The sequence below is a fragment of the Salvelinus sp. IW2-2015 genome, linkage group LG19 (assembly GCF_002910315.2).
Source record: "Salvelinus sp. IW2-2015 linkage group LG19, ASM291031v2, whole genome shotgun sequence".
Classification (NCBI taxonomy): Eukaryota; Metazoa; Chordata; class Actinopteri; order Salmoniformes; family Salmonidae; genus Salvelinus; species Salvelinus sp. IW2-2015.
This window is the reverse complement of record NC_036859.1, coordinates 15,293,869-15,308,253: the sequence shown is the minus strand read 5'-3', so window position 1 is coordinate 15,308,253 and position 14,385 is coordinate 15,293,869. Positions and strand designations below refer to the sequence as shown.

At 42.1% G+C, this 14,385-nt stretch overlaps 1 protein-coding gene across 1 annotated transcript in view; it reads left to right on the top strand.

Annotated features, from left to right (window-relative positions):
- The window catches only part of LOC139029318 (uncharacterized), a 46,841-nt gene that overhangs the window by 4,337 nt on the left and 28,119 nt on the right, over positions 1–14,385 (top strand). Inside the window, 3 exon segments of the mRNA XM_070449027.1 lie at positions 3,035–3,156; positions 3,351–3,542; positions 3,645–3,844. Of these exon segments, the coding sequence (XP_070305128.1) occupies positions 3,035–3,156; positions 3,351–3,542; positions 3,645–3,844 (514 nt within the window).

The following is a 14,385-nucleotide window of genomic DNA, read 5'->3' as shown; positions in this document are numbered from 1 at the left end:
CCCTGACTGTCTAGTTTTTATTTTGTTAGTTTGCAACTATGAGTTTATTTTGATTTATTTTTGTATTGCGTACTTTATATATGGTTTTAGTCATTAAAGATTACTCTGAAAATGTTTCACCATATCTGAAAAACGTTTTTTTAAAGTAAGAACTTAAAAATTGAGTCCTTTTTTGGAGTGGCGAAAATGATTTTGAAATTAATATAAGGAAAACGATGTTGTGTATGTACAGTATCTCAAGAAACTGAGGTAGTAACAATATCTGACAGATGACTGCCTATGAGTTTTTAATCAACAACTCGAAAGAATGATCCCATTTGGTGCCTTCAGAATGTGTTCATACCTCTAGACTTCTTCCACATTTTGTTGTGTTACAGTCTGAATTCAAAATTGATTAAATATATTTTTGTCACGCATCTACACATGTTTTTAGAAGTATTTGCAAATGTATTGAAAATGAAATACAGAAATATCTACTTTACATACTGTAGGTATTCACACCCCTGAATCAATAATTTGGAGAAGCACCAGCGATTACAGCTGCCAAAGGTAAGTTCTGGGTAAGTTTCTAAGAGCTTTCCACACCTGGATTGTGCAACATTTGCCCATCATATTCTTCAGAATTCTTCATGCTCTGTCAAATTTTTTGTTGAACATTGCTAGACAACTATTTGCCATAGATTTTCAAGTAGATTTAAATGAAAACTGTTACTCAACCACTCAGGAACATTCACTGTTTTCTTGGGAAGCAACTCCACTGTAGATTTGGCTTTGTGTTTTGTGTTATTGTCCTGCTGAAAGGTGAATTCATCTCCCAGTGTCTGGTAGAAAGCAGAGTGAACCAGGTTTTCCTATAAGATTTCGCCTGTGCTTAGCTCCATTCCATACATGTTTTATCCTGAAAAACTRCCCAGTCCTAAACAATTACAAGCATACCCATAACATGATGCAGCCACCACTGTGCTTGAAAATATGGACAGTGGTACTCAGTAATGTGTTGTATTGGATTTGCACCAAACATGCTTCATTCTATACCTCGACGACTGCTGACATCTCCAGGAGTTTTGCTTAATCTACTTAAATTCTACCTGTCTTCCCAGTAGCCTACTTGGTGTGTGAACTGCTGACTGCTCATAACTTGCAGAGGATTGTTGACACAGTCGATTGTTGCTGGATCCCAGGAATAGAAATACATTAACCAAGATCAAGTGGCAGGGCAATTTGTAACTTGTTTTGGTAATCAGTGGCTGTATTGGAGAGGGGGGGGGTTCCTGTCCTAGACAATAAGCAATTAGTGTTAGTACTTCAGTCTACCCTGGTTTCTCAGCGACAGCTGTAAGCGGCAGTTGTGTCAGTGCGGGGCCGTCTGCAAAATTAAGACCAATAGTGAAACAAAGACGGGTCTGCCGAGTTGTTCTTCTGAGTTATTTGAGGAAGGAAAGAGAGGAAGGCTCCACATCACTCCCTCACTTGAGTATCATACGTAGTTATTTTCTGATTATCAAATTTAGCTCTTTGGCAGCTTTGTCAACAATGTGACCGGCAGCCTTGACTTTTGGGCCCTGACTGAGACATGGCTCACCCCAGAGAACACTACAACTCAAGCTGCTCTCTCTTCATCTGACCATGTTTTCTCTCATAGTCCAAGAGCATCTGGCCGTCGCTGTGGTGGCACAGGGCTACTCATTTCTACTAACTGAAGATTTTCAGTTTCAAATTGTTGAAGACTCCAGTGCCAAGTCTTGGTCCAAGAGGCTTCTAAACATCTTCTACCCCCAAGCCATAAGACTCCTGAACATCTGATCAAATGGCTACCCAGACTATTTCCATTGCCCCCACCCTTTGACGCTGCTGCTACTCTCTGTTATTGTCTATGCATAGTCACTTTAATAACTATGCCTACATGTACATATTACCTCAATTACCTCGACTAACTCTGTACCCACTGTATGTAGCCTCGCTATTGTTTTTTTTACTACTGCTCTTTAATTATTTGTTACTTTTATTTCTTCTTTTTTTGTTGTATTTTTCTTAAAACTGCATTGTTGGTTAAGGGCACATGTGACAAATACAATTTGATTTGATATGCTTGACTTCATCTTTATGAGAGGCTGTTCGCCTACTCATATCACTGCAACCCCCCTCTAGGTCTCTGATCACTACTTTGTTCCCTTTTCTGGCTCCCTTTCCTCCAACCATAGCCACCAGCCTCTACCCAGATGGTCATGCACCGTTGCAATCTTCACTCTCTCTCTCCCTCCCACTACTCTCTCCTCTTCTATCCTATCATCTCTCCCTTCTGATAAATCCTTCTCCCTCCTGTCTCCTGATTCTGCCTCTTCGACCCTACTCTCCTCCCTCTCTGCATCATATGACTAGCACTGATCCCTTACCTTCTCTCCTGCTCTGTGGCTGAGTGACTGATTGATGAAATGGAGGAAAACAAAACTTCCGGAGGACCTATCATCCTTTCACTCCCTTCTGTCTACCTTCTCTGTCTCTGTATCTGCTGCTAAAGCCACTATCACTCTAAATTTCAAGCCTATGCCTCTAACCCTAGGACATTATTTCCCACCTTCTCCRCCCRCCRTAATRCCRCKCCCCCCCCCCCCCCCCCAATCTCCCTCTCTGTGGACGACTTTGTCCCCCCTCTTTCCAGATGAAATTATATGACTAGTGACATCTGGCCGCCCGACAACCTACTCAACCGCTCAACCCCATCCCCTTCTCCCTTCTCTAGACCATCTCTGGAGACCTTCTCCCATTCCTCACTTCCCTCATCAACTCCTCCCTGACCCCATTGACTTCAAAATGGCCCAAGTCGCTCCCCTCCTCAAGAAACCAACACTCGACTCATCTGACATCAAATACTAGACCTGTGTCCCTTCTTTATTTTCTTTCCAAAACACTTGAGTGTGATGTCTCTGATCAACTCGCCAGTTATCTCTCTCAGAACGATCTTCTTGACTGCTCTTTTCTTTCTCACTGAGGCTCTCCAAAGCTGACTCTCTTTCCTCTGTTCTGATCCTCTTAGATCTATCCTCTGTCTTCGACATCGTGAACCATCATGTCCTCCTCTCTACCCTCTCACGGCTGGGCGTCTCAGGCTCTGCACACTCTTGGATTGCATCATACCTGGCAGGCCGCTCCTACCAAGTGATGTGGAGGGGATCTGTGTCTGCACCACATACTCTCACTACTGGTGTCCCCCAGGGCTCGGTTCTAGGCCCTCTCATTTTCTCTCTATACACCAAGTCACTCAGCTCCGCCATATCCTCACATGGTCTCTCCTATCATTGCTATGCGGATGACACTCAACTACTTTTCTCCTTCCCCCTTCTGACACCCAGGTGGCGACTCACATCTCTGCGTGCCTGGCAGATATCTCAGCTTGGATGTCGGCCCTCCACCTCAAGCTCAACCAAGACAAGACAGAGCTGTTCTCTTCCCGGGAAAGGCTTGTCCACTCAAAGACCTCTCCATCATGGTTGAAAACTCCCAAAAACCTTGGCGTGACCCTGGACAACACCCTGTCGTTCTCTGTAAACATTAAAGCAGTGACTCGCTCCTGCAGGTTCATACTCTACAACATCCATAGAGTATGACCTTACCTCATACATGAAGCGGCACATGTCCTAATCCAGGCATTTGTCCTCTCCCATCTGAACTAACGCAACTCTCTATAGGCTGGTCTCCCAGCTTGTACCATCAAACCCCTGCAACTTATCCAGAATGCTGTAGCCCACCTGGTTTTCAACCTTTACAAGTTCACCCATGTGACTCCGCTTCTCTGCACACTCCACTGGCTTCCAGTTGAAGCTTACTTCCACTACAAGACCATGGTGTTTTTCCTACGGAACAGCAAGAGGGAGTGTACCTCCCCACCTTTGGGCTATGCTGAAACCCTACAACCCAACCTGAGCACTCCATTCTGCCACCTCTGGTCTCTTGGCCCTTCCACAAATACGGGAGGGAAGCTACCACTCAGCCCAGTCCAGGCTCTTCTCTGTCCTGGCACCCGAATGGTGGAACCAGACTCCTCCTCCTTAGCAGTCCCTGCTAATCGTCCAAAAGCACCTGAAACCCTTCTTCTTCTAAGAGTATCTAAATAATCCCGTTCCTCACCTAGATCCCCCCCCCTTGTATTCAGGACAAGAAGTGAATTGCTTTGCCACATTTTTTTCCAGTATTACTTTAGTGTCTTGTTGCAAATAGGATGCATGAATATTTTTATTCTGTTGAGGTTTCCTTCTTTTCACTCTGTCATTTAGGTTAGTATTGTGGAGGAACTACAATGTTGTTGATCCATCCTCAGTTTTCTCCTATCACAGCCATTCAACACTAACTGTTTTAAAGTCACCATTGGTTTCATGGTGAAAATCCTGAGCAGTTTCCTTCCTCTATGTCAACTGATTTATGAAGGACCCCTGTATCTTTGTAGTGACTGGTTATATTGATACACCGTCTAAAGTGTATTTAATAACTTCACCATGCTCAAAGGGATCTTCAATGTCTGTATTTTTCTTTTTACCCATCTACCAATAGGTGCCCTTCTTTGTGAGGCATTGGAAAACCTCCCTGGTCTTTGTGGTTTAATCTGTGTTTGTAATTCACTGCTCAACTGAGGGACTTCACAGATAATTGTATGTGTGTGGTACAGAGATGAGGAAGTCATTAAAAAATCATGTCAAATACTCTTATTGCACACAGAGTCCATGCAACTTATTATGGAACTTGTTAAGCACATTTTTACTCCTGGATTTATTTAGGCTTGCCATAAGAAAGGGGTTGAATACTTATTGACTCAAGACATTTCACCTTTTCATTTTGAATTAATTTGTAGAAATTTGTAAAAACATATTTCAATTTTGCCATTATGGGGTATTGTTTGTAGGCCATTGACAAATAAATTCTAAGTTGATCAATTTTAAATTCAGGCTGTAACACAACAAAATGTGGAAAAAGTCAAGGGCTGTGAATACTTTCTCAAGGCGCTGTAAATTCCTACTTTTCTTCCATCTGTATAAGTTCAGGTGTGAATTTTGAAAATGTTTATGAATAACTTAATACATTATTCTCGGCGATTGCTCTCGATGAGTCTTATTGACTGCAGAGAACACACTGTAACTGTGCTTTTCTCTGTTACACTGTGGCACAGAAAGTTACAGTTTATGGGGTACAATGTAGTTCATATGATAAAGCTCTAACTTTGATGTTTGTCATTGCATTCTATAACTATGTTGGATTCTCCGGAGGGATTTATTAATTCAAACGTCTCGTCCAATTGCACAATGGACGTTCGTCATTGAGAATCTTACGTAAGAAGAGGTCATTGGCAGGTTGTGAGTGGGGAAAGATCTGGCAACTGTGTAGAGATACTGGCAGCCATTGAAATGCAATGCTAATTTATCATGCAGTCTTTTGGCATTTTGTATACAGACAAATGATGGACATCTATGAATACAGTAAGAATATAGCAGATATAACTACTGAGTTAGTGCGAAACATGTATTTCTTTAGTTGTGAGGGGTCTATTGTTTCTTGTGTAACCATAAATGGGTCTGGGACTTGATATCAAGGCTATTATCCCTAACATTCTACAAATCCCTAACTGAGCTTCAAATGATGCGACCATAACGACTGACAAGAGACAATTATGTAACCACTAAACCTGTGTGGCTGCAATTGATGTATTATCACTTTTCTCCTTGCAGTAACTAGGTCACTGAGTTGGATGACTCTCAGCTGAGCTGTGATTGAGGTGTGAGGGTCTATAAAAAGTAGCATGTGAAGGGCCTGACTGAGAATGAACTATGTACAATATGATATTTTCTGTAGCAAAACAAGGTAAAAAGAAAAAATATGCATGTGGTGTTCCCATAGGACATGATACCGTACATGTTGCCCTTGCTTATCATGTCAGAGATATATTTGACAATCTAAAGTTTAGCAAGACACGATTCTTCTCAAACTCATGAAACACAACCAGCAGATTTAGGCTTTATCTAGCCTCTGAGCCCCCCTAGTTTGACGTTAGTGGTTGGTGTGTGGTGTGGATCTGCAATGAGATGCTTATCTGATCCCTCGCTCGACCATGGTGTGGACTTGTTAGCTCTCCTAGCACAGCTGCTAACGTAGCCAGAGTCTGTCAGTAACAGCTTATACAGATCTGTCTCTCTCTGGCCTGGCCCTTCACACGCTAGCCCTCCCTCCACAAGGGCTACACCACCAGAGCCTATAGGAGAATAAAGAGAGGGAAATGATTGATACCCATTCTAAACGCTTTAGCTGTCTGTTATCACTCACCCTGTTATGACGCTGCCCTCATTCAACACTGAGGATTTTTTCTTCTCTCGAGAGGTTAAATCGTATCCCTGATCTTCCCCTCTCTCTGCACTTTACATCAGCCTCACCTACAGTACAGTGCTGCTGCCTTCTTGGCAGCGGTTTCACCCCTTCCCCCCTTTTTCTTTTTGTCTAAACACGAAAGAGGAGCCAAACACCGTACTCACGCAGAGGGCTTGCACGAGATGTACCGCTTAACCGCCGTACCACAGTGCCCCTCCAGCATCCCCTGCTACCCTCCACCTCTCCACCCCATTCTTGTTTCCTTCAGGTCGGGCAGAGGAGGACCTGTTTCTCCCTATGACTGGATTAAACCAGAAAGCCCTGGAACCCTCTGCGCTGAAAGACTAATTGGCTTCTAAGATGCAACTGTAATAAAAAAATGGAATGCTGTTGTGTCAGTCAAGTGTATTTTTATACTTGTTACCTTTTCACCTTTGCAAACAGCCAGGAGTCTCTCTCGAGAAAAAAAAAAACACCACACTTGAGTTAATAAATCCATTCATCTCTCTCTCTCTCTCTCTCTCATATCCCAATGGGTTTTCAATTCCTTCTCTTTCTCTCTCTCTCCTACTCAAAACCAATGGCTAGGTGCCCTTCGACTGACTCAGTAACAATCTAGAGAAGATCTAGAGAAGATATTAGTCATCTTACCTGGAGAAGTCCGTCATCCTGTATAGCCGACAAGACCATAACCAAGTCTTTTAACAATTAATCTCTTCATCAAGGACCACACACATGCAGCGACAGAATCCTAACACTTTGCATGGTGCAATGCTATCCCTTCAATCAACACTCTTTGGACACACCTACTCATTCAATGTTTTTTCTTTATTTTCACTATTTCCTACAAAATATGGAATCATGTAGTAACCAAAAAAGTGTTAAACGAAACCAAATATATTTTAGACTTTAGATTATTCAAAGTAGCCACACTTTGTCTTGATGACAGCTTTGCATTCTCTCAACCAGCTTCATGAGGTAGTCAAATGGAATGCTTTTCCAACAGTCTTGAAGGATTTACCACATATGCTGAGCATTTGTTGGCTGCTTTTTCTTCACTCTGCAGTCCCAAACCATCTCAATTGGCTTGAGGTCGGGAGATTGTGGAGGCCAGGTCATCTGATGCAGCACTCCATCACTCTCCTTATTGGTCAAATAGCCCTTAAACAGCCTGGAGGTGTGTTGGGTCATTGTCCTGTTGGAAAACAAATGATAGTCCCACTCAGCGCAAATCAGATGGGATGGTGTATTGCTGCAGAATGCTGTGGTAGCCATGCTGGTTACGTGTGCCTTGAATTCTAAATATATCATCAACAGTGTCACCAGCAAAGCACCCCCACACCTCTCAAATTTGTCGAAGGACCATGAAGGCCTTGAAGGACCACGCAGTCTCCTCTGAACAGTTAATGTTGAGATGTGTGAGGTGCAAACTGAGGTGCAGTTAGTTGCCAATTTCTCAGGCTGGTAACTCTAATGAACTTGTCCTCTGCAGCAGAGGTAACTCTGGGTCTTCCTTTCGTGTAGCGGTCCTCATGAGAGCCAGTTTCATCATAGCGCTTGATGGTTTTTGCGACTCCACTGGAAGAAACTTTCAAAGTTCTTGACATTTTCCTGATTGACTAACCTTCATGTCTTAAACTAATGATGGACTGTTGTTTCTCTTTGCTTATTTGAGCTGTTCTTGCCATAATATGGACTTCGTCTTTTACCAAATAGGGCTATCTTCTGTATTCCACCCGTACCTTGTCACAACACAACTGATTAGCTCAAACGCATTAAGAAGGAAAGCAATTCTACAAATTAACTTTTAACAAGGCACACCTGCTAATTGAAATGCATTCCAGGTGACTACCTCATGAAGCTGGTTGAGAAAATGACAAAAGTGTGCAAAGCTGTCATCAAGATCAAAGGATGGCTACTTTGAAGCATCTCAAATGTAAAATATATTTTGATTTGTTTAACACTTTTTTGGTTACTACATGATTCCATATGTGTTATTTCATAGTTTTGATGTCTTTACTATTATTCTACAATGTAGAAAATAGTCTAAATAAAGAAAAACCCTTGAATGAGTAGGTATGTTAAAACTTTTGACTGGCTCTGTTCGTTCCCATAAATAATCTTTACAACATGCCATCTTCCCCATCCATCAAACAGTGGCAGGCTGACGCCTCAAATAACTGATTTCTAATTGCAGACTGACAGCACAGTCAATCGTCAGCGAGCGTTCATTCCTCTGATGTTTAATGAAACCGTTAAAACAAGGGAGGAGTGCTAATCGTTTAGCATTTGACTTCTTGACCCTGTGTGGTGGAGTTTTTATGGACTTCGTTGCAGTATTTCTGCAAGGTTAAGCTTTGACTGCTCTATTTAGACTAGACTACCATCGAGAGATTTACAGGCACCACGTTCCTCTTCACCGGTAAATAACCTTCTCCCCTTGTTATTTGAAATTGTGGGTTTTGATACATTTCTGTTGCCACCTAGTTGTCACGTGAGGAAACCACATTACCAAAATAGAAACTTCTTCCAGCCAACAACAGGCAAGGACATGCTCCCTCTAACAGTTTGGTACTTTTCACATGGGAGGGCATGAAAAAACTTTGTTCACTGCTATCTTCACATCATTAGACTATATGAAAGCATTGTAAAAGCTTTTGTAAGCTGACCTTGCTAGTATTTATATCATAACGTAAGAAAATAAAAAGTTGAACACTTGGCTCAAAGACCTCCGGAAGAGATCTTATAAAGATAAAGGTCAGTGCTTGCCTTAAAAAGTGTTCTTATAAACCAATGCTTTTGGTTTTGGAACTCAACAWCATCTAAAAGAACAGCAACACCTGTTTCTATATACTGCAAAGACTGTTACAAAATATGGTTTCCAAATATGCACAACAACGTAGGACTGTGACCAATATGAAGAAACAGCCTCTATTGCAAGTCGTTGTTATTACCAAGAGCACACAGACACACATTTGAGCAAAACCATAAAGCTCCAGTAGAACACTAGGCGCTAGGAAAGGTGGTTTGGGAACAGTGCTGTCAAAACACTAATTATTGGCTGATGGAATATGCTGGGCTGGAATGCATTGTACAATGAGGATAAAACGCAGTAGCTGTCATTAAGAACATGAAGGAATGTCTGGAATCACCCTGGAATTCAGAGTTCTATTTTGAGCCTTGCTTTTAGTCGATCTCCACTCAGTGAAGTGATTCAGTGGTCTTAATACTTTCAGCCACGTAATCTTCGGCAAAACATTGGAACATCTACCCAAATTAGCATCAGCGTGGCACACGTAAAAAACTGTTTGGTTGCTCAGAGGGAGAGAGACACAACCTTTTGAGCTGAAGCTATGCAGACTTACCGCTTGGCAGGTATAAGATCCACAGATGAGGATATTTTTAGACAGGGCTGGGCAATTAGCTGAGACAGTTTACATTACTGAAATACTTACAAGGTCAACATTTTAAAAGGCTTTTCTAACTTTAACAGATGTTTCTAGATGACTTGTGATAAATAAAATATATTTTACTCCACTGTAACTGTGTGACCTGTACAGTTCAATTACAAGATCCATTGACATGAAAATACATTACGTGCTTATGTCTAATACATTTAGACCTAAGGATGTATTGATATCACACAAATGTATTAGGCCTTACGACACAATTCCAGACCATTTCCTAACATTGTATAATGGAAACGGACCAATCTCAACGGCCATTGGCCCAGACATACAGTTGCTTGGCAAAAAAAAAATTGTGGGCCCATTTAAAGCTCATGTTTTATTTGACCATATCCCATATCAGGGCCTGTTTATTCTCAACAAACACATATCTCCATCACTGTATTGTATTAACACTCAAATACATTTRAACCATTTGAATAGTCCAAAACATTTCCTGTATGTTTGTTTGAAGAGCAATCACCATGTCTCAAAGTTTGAAAGCAATGCACCTGTCTGACTGTGACAACCACACTATCTGTAAACATGATAAAACAATTTGTAAAATGGCCACCCTTATGCTAGTTTCAATCAAACAATACTTTACTCATTCTTTCATTCCCATTGAACTGGTTGGCACATAGGTCAAATGGTACTACAACTGATCAAGAAAATTCAGGGGTTGATCATATTGACAGAACAAATTACAACACAACTCTGCCTTTGAAGGATCAGGTTAAGAGAAATCATTCGTTCACCGACCATAAATCTTGTCCTCTATACTTTCATCCCCTCCTAATTTATGTGTAAAACCTTCAATCTGCTGAGAGTGCAGTTGTTTATGTTTGGGCCTGCCGGTTGGGCACTCCAATCCATACCCCAAATGACTAAGGCCCACTTTGTCTTTGGAAACAAACACAAAGACAGAGGGAAGGAATTAGAGGGAAAATATCTGTGACTACTCCTCTTTATAGGATTTACTGCTGAACCCAGTCAGAGTAGAGTTCTGCTGTAAACCAAACTAGGTTGTTTATTTGACTGTGGTATTGAATGGTGAGGGGTTTTAGTTGGGTACTGTATGGGGAACGGATACAGGTATTTAATCATGTCTTAACACAGAGTTTTCTGTTACAGAATTCAAACCTCCTGACCCAGATACATAAAAATWAAAAAAATAAAAACTTTTTACCTGAACATACTGTACGATGATGAAACAACTTGCAGCTAGCTATATGGCTAATCATAATACTGACATTATTCAACAGCGTGATGAATGTTGGAGTGTCTGGCTGAACTGCACATAAAGTACTGTACATGAACGTGACGTGAACCAGTGTGCGTGTGTGTATGCGTGTGTGTGTGTGTTTATACCTGACCGTGGTCATTAACTGGAGGTGTCTTATCTGATCTAGGGCCTGTGGCAAGGCTCCTGAATGTAATCTAACGTCCTCATAAATCTCACAGCACTGATCTTGACGCAGGTGAGAGTGAGAATGAGATTTCTTTGATCTTAGGCCACCACATAGAAAACATCAAATGTTCTTTCTCAAGTTCTTTGGGAGTTCAACAACACCATTGGCACTCACGCAGAAAACTCAGTCCCCGGAGGGTTAACGGGGTTAATGTTTGTGCAACTGGAGGATTGTCTAAGATGGCCACCGCCACAACACATCAGTTGCTCGTCTACCATTGGTTTGTTTGTTCGTTGGTAGTCGGTCGGTAGCCATTCCTGGTTGTCTGTGGCACCCAGCCCGTGGTCCGTTCCAATGCAGTCGACAGGGGGGGGGGAACAGCAGTTCGACATGCTCGTCCTCCTCCAGCTGCAGCTCCCGAGTGAACTGCGAGCTCCATTTTAAGGAGCTAAGGAGTTAGTCAATGAGGCCCAGGTGTGGCAGATCTGGGCCAATTCGCATCGCCAAGGAAATCATCCAAGGGGGAGGAGTCTACCATCGATCAATTAGAAAACACGAGGGAGCAACACAGAAAACCATAATCATGTGAAATTAGAATAAGGAACACCAATATACTGTATATATAATAATGGTCACTGCTTTGAGAAAAATACAAAGGAGGGCAACATGTAACATTTACCCTGGGTTGTCCCATCCACCTGAAATGCTACAGGTCATTCTACAAACCCTAAACCAGTCTGTTTAGGGTGCTGGGATCCTGCCGACTATGCCCAGTGTCAAAAACTGGTTTCTTTAATCCCAGGCCAGCACACAGACAAGGTTATACAGGTTTGAAAATGTTCCTTATCTCAAGTTCTTGTGTAGTACAAGTTCAACAACACCATTCACACACACACACACACACACACACACACACACACACACACACACACACGGTTCTGGAGATAATGTCTGTGCTGCTGGAGAATTGTTAGTCTGTAGTCATTTGGCAGTCATTCCTCATCGTCCATTGTCCTCAATCGTCTGTGGCACCCAGCCCATGATCCGGTCCAATTTAGTCAACAGAGGGGGGGACAGGAAAACATGAGCAAAGAGCCATTCTGAACAGAAGTATTCAACCAAACTCACACATAAATGGTCCCCCTCTGGTTGCAAGGTAAGTGGCAGAGCGGTGTGACATGGTCCTGTTGATGGTATCGTCGGTAGTGGCAACAGCAGTTCAACATGGTCTTCCACCTCCAGCAGAGTAAACATGGAGATCTGTGAAACTTACTCCTCAGCCTGAAGTGTCCCGCTGGCTAGGTTTTGAGATGGCGCAATCGACTAAGCGACTTGAGGGAGGACGGTCACGTGTGCTTTCAAGGCAGAGGTCCGAGTATGGGCTGAATCGGGGGGGAAGTGGTACTCGCTGAGCAAGCAGCGTGCCAACCTTTACACAAGCTCCATTTTAAGGAGTTCAGGTAGCTCGTTGGTCAATTACGCCCAGGTGTGGCAGACCTGCACCTATTCTCGTCTCCAAGAAGACCAGCCAAGGGGGTGGAGTCTACAATTAGAAACACAAGGAGGGAGAAAAATAGCAAACCTTAATAATGCAAAATTACAAAAAGGCACAACAAATATATATAATAAAGGTCACGGCAAACTCAAAATAATGAAATACACACAAAAAGTCCTGGTCTCCAATTTGGAGAAAATATTAAGGAGAGCAACATGTGACAATAGCAGGTAGAAGAAGCACTGGTTAATCACAGGTTTATTTAATAAATCAAAGAGTCAGACACCATGTGACTGGGGASAGTGAACGGGGACCACCATGACAAATTGTTGATGATCTCCTTTTGTTGTCAGCTTAAACTACAATTCAATCACACACACCCATACAGAGGCTAACAATTTCATGAACATGGCTATATTCATATTGACAACTAGGCTATCATACCAAGTCATCCTGGTTTTCTATAGTGGCACTGTTCTACTCTATTCCATCACTGTGACTTTCACCTGCACTCTAACGTAGGTCCAAATGTGATATCTCTCTGTGATACCCCTCTGCCATGCTCTCTCCCTCTCTCCAGTCCCACCTGCTGCAGCATGTCAGCCAAGCTATTATTAAGAGGATCAAGACATACAATGCCTTCAGAAATTATTAATGCCCCTTGACTTATTCCACATTTTGTTGCTGCAGCCTGAATTGAAAATGTATTAATTGCATTTTTTTCTAATTCTAATTTATTGAAAATGAAATACAGAAATATCTCATTTCCATAAGCATACACACCCCTGAGTCAATACTTTGTAGAAGCACCTTTGGCCGTGATTACAGCTGTGAGTCTTTCTGGGTAAGTCTCTAAGAGCTTTCCACACATGGATTGTGCAACATTTGCCCGTTATTCTTCACAAACTTCTTCTAGCTCTGTCAAATTGGTTGTTGATCATTGCTAGACAACCATTTTGAGGTCGTCATAGATTTACTAAACGAAAATATAAACGCAACGTGTAAAGTGTTGGTCCCATGTTTCATGAGCTGAAACAAAAGATCCCAGAAATGTTCAATACACACAAGAAGCTTATTTCTCTTTATATATGGTATTATGTGCCAGGCACACCAGCCACTATAATGTGCAGTTTTGTCACACAACACAATGCCACAAATGTCTCAAGTTTTGAAGGAGCGTGCAATTGGCAGGCTGACTGCAGGAATGTCCATCAGATCTGTTACCAGAAAACTGAATGTGAATTTCTGTACCATAAGCCACCTCCAACCGGCCTAACAACCGCAATCCACGTGTAACCATGTCAGCCCAGGACCTCCYCATCCGGTTTCTTCACCTGCGGGATTGTCTGAGACCAGCAACTTCACACAGCCATTGAAGAGGAGAAGGACAACATTCCACAGGCCACAATCAACAGCCTGATCAACTCTATGTGAAGGAGTGTGTCACGCTACGTGAGGCAAATGGTGGTCACACCAGATACTAAATAGTTTTCTGATTCACGCCCTTACCTTTTTTTAAGGTATCTATGACCAACAGTTGCATATCTGTATTCCCAGTCATATGAAATCCATAGATTAGGGCTTAATGAATTATTTTAATTAACTGATTTCCTTATATGAATTGTAACTCAGTAAAATCTTTGAAATTGTTGCATGTTGCGTTTATATTTTTGTTCAGTAGATT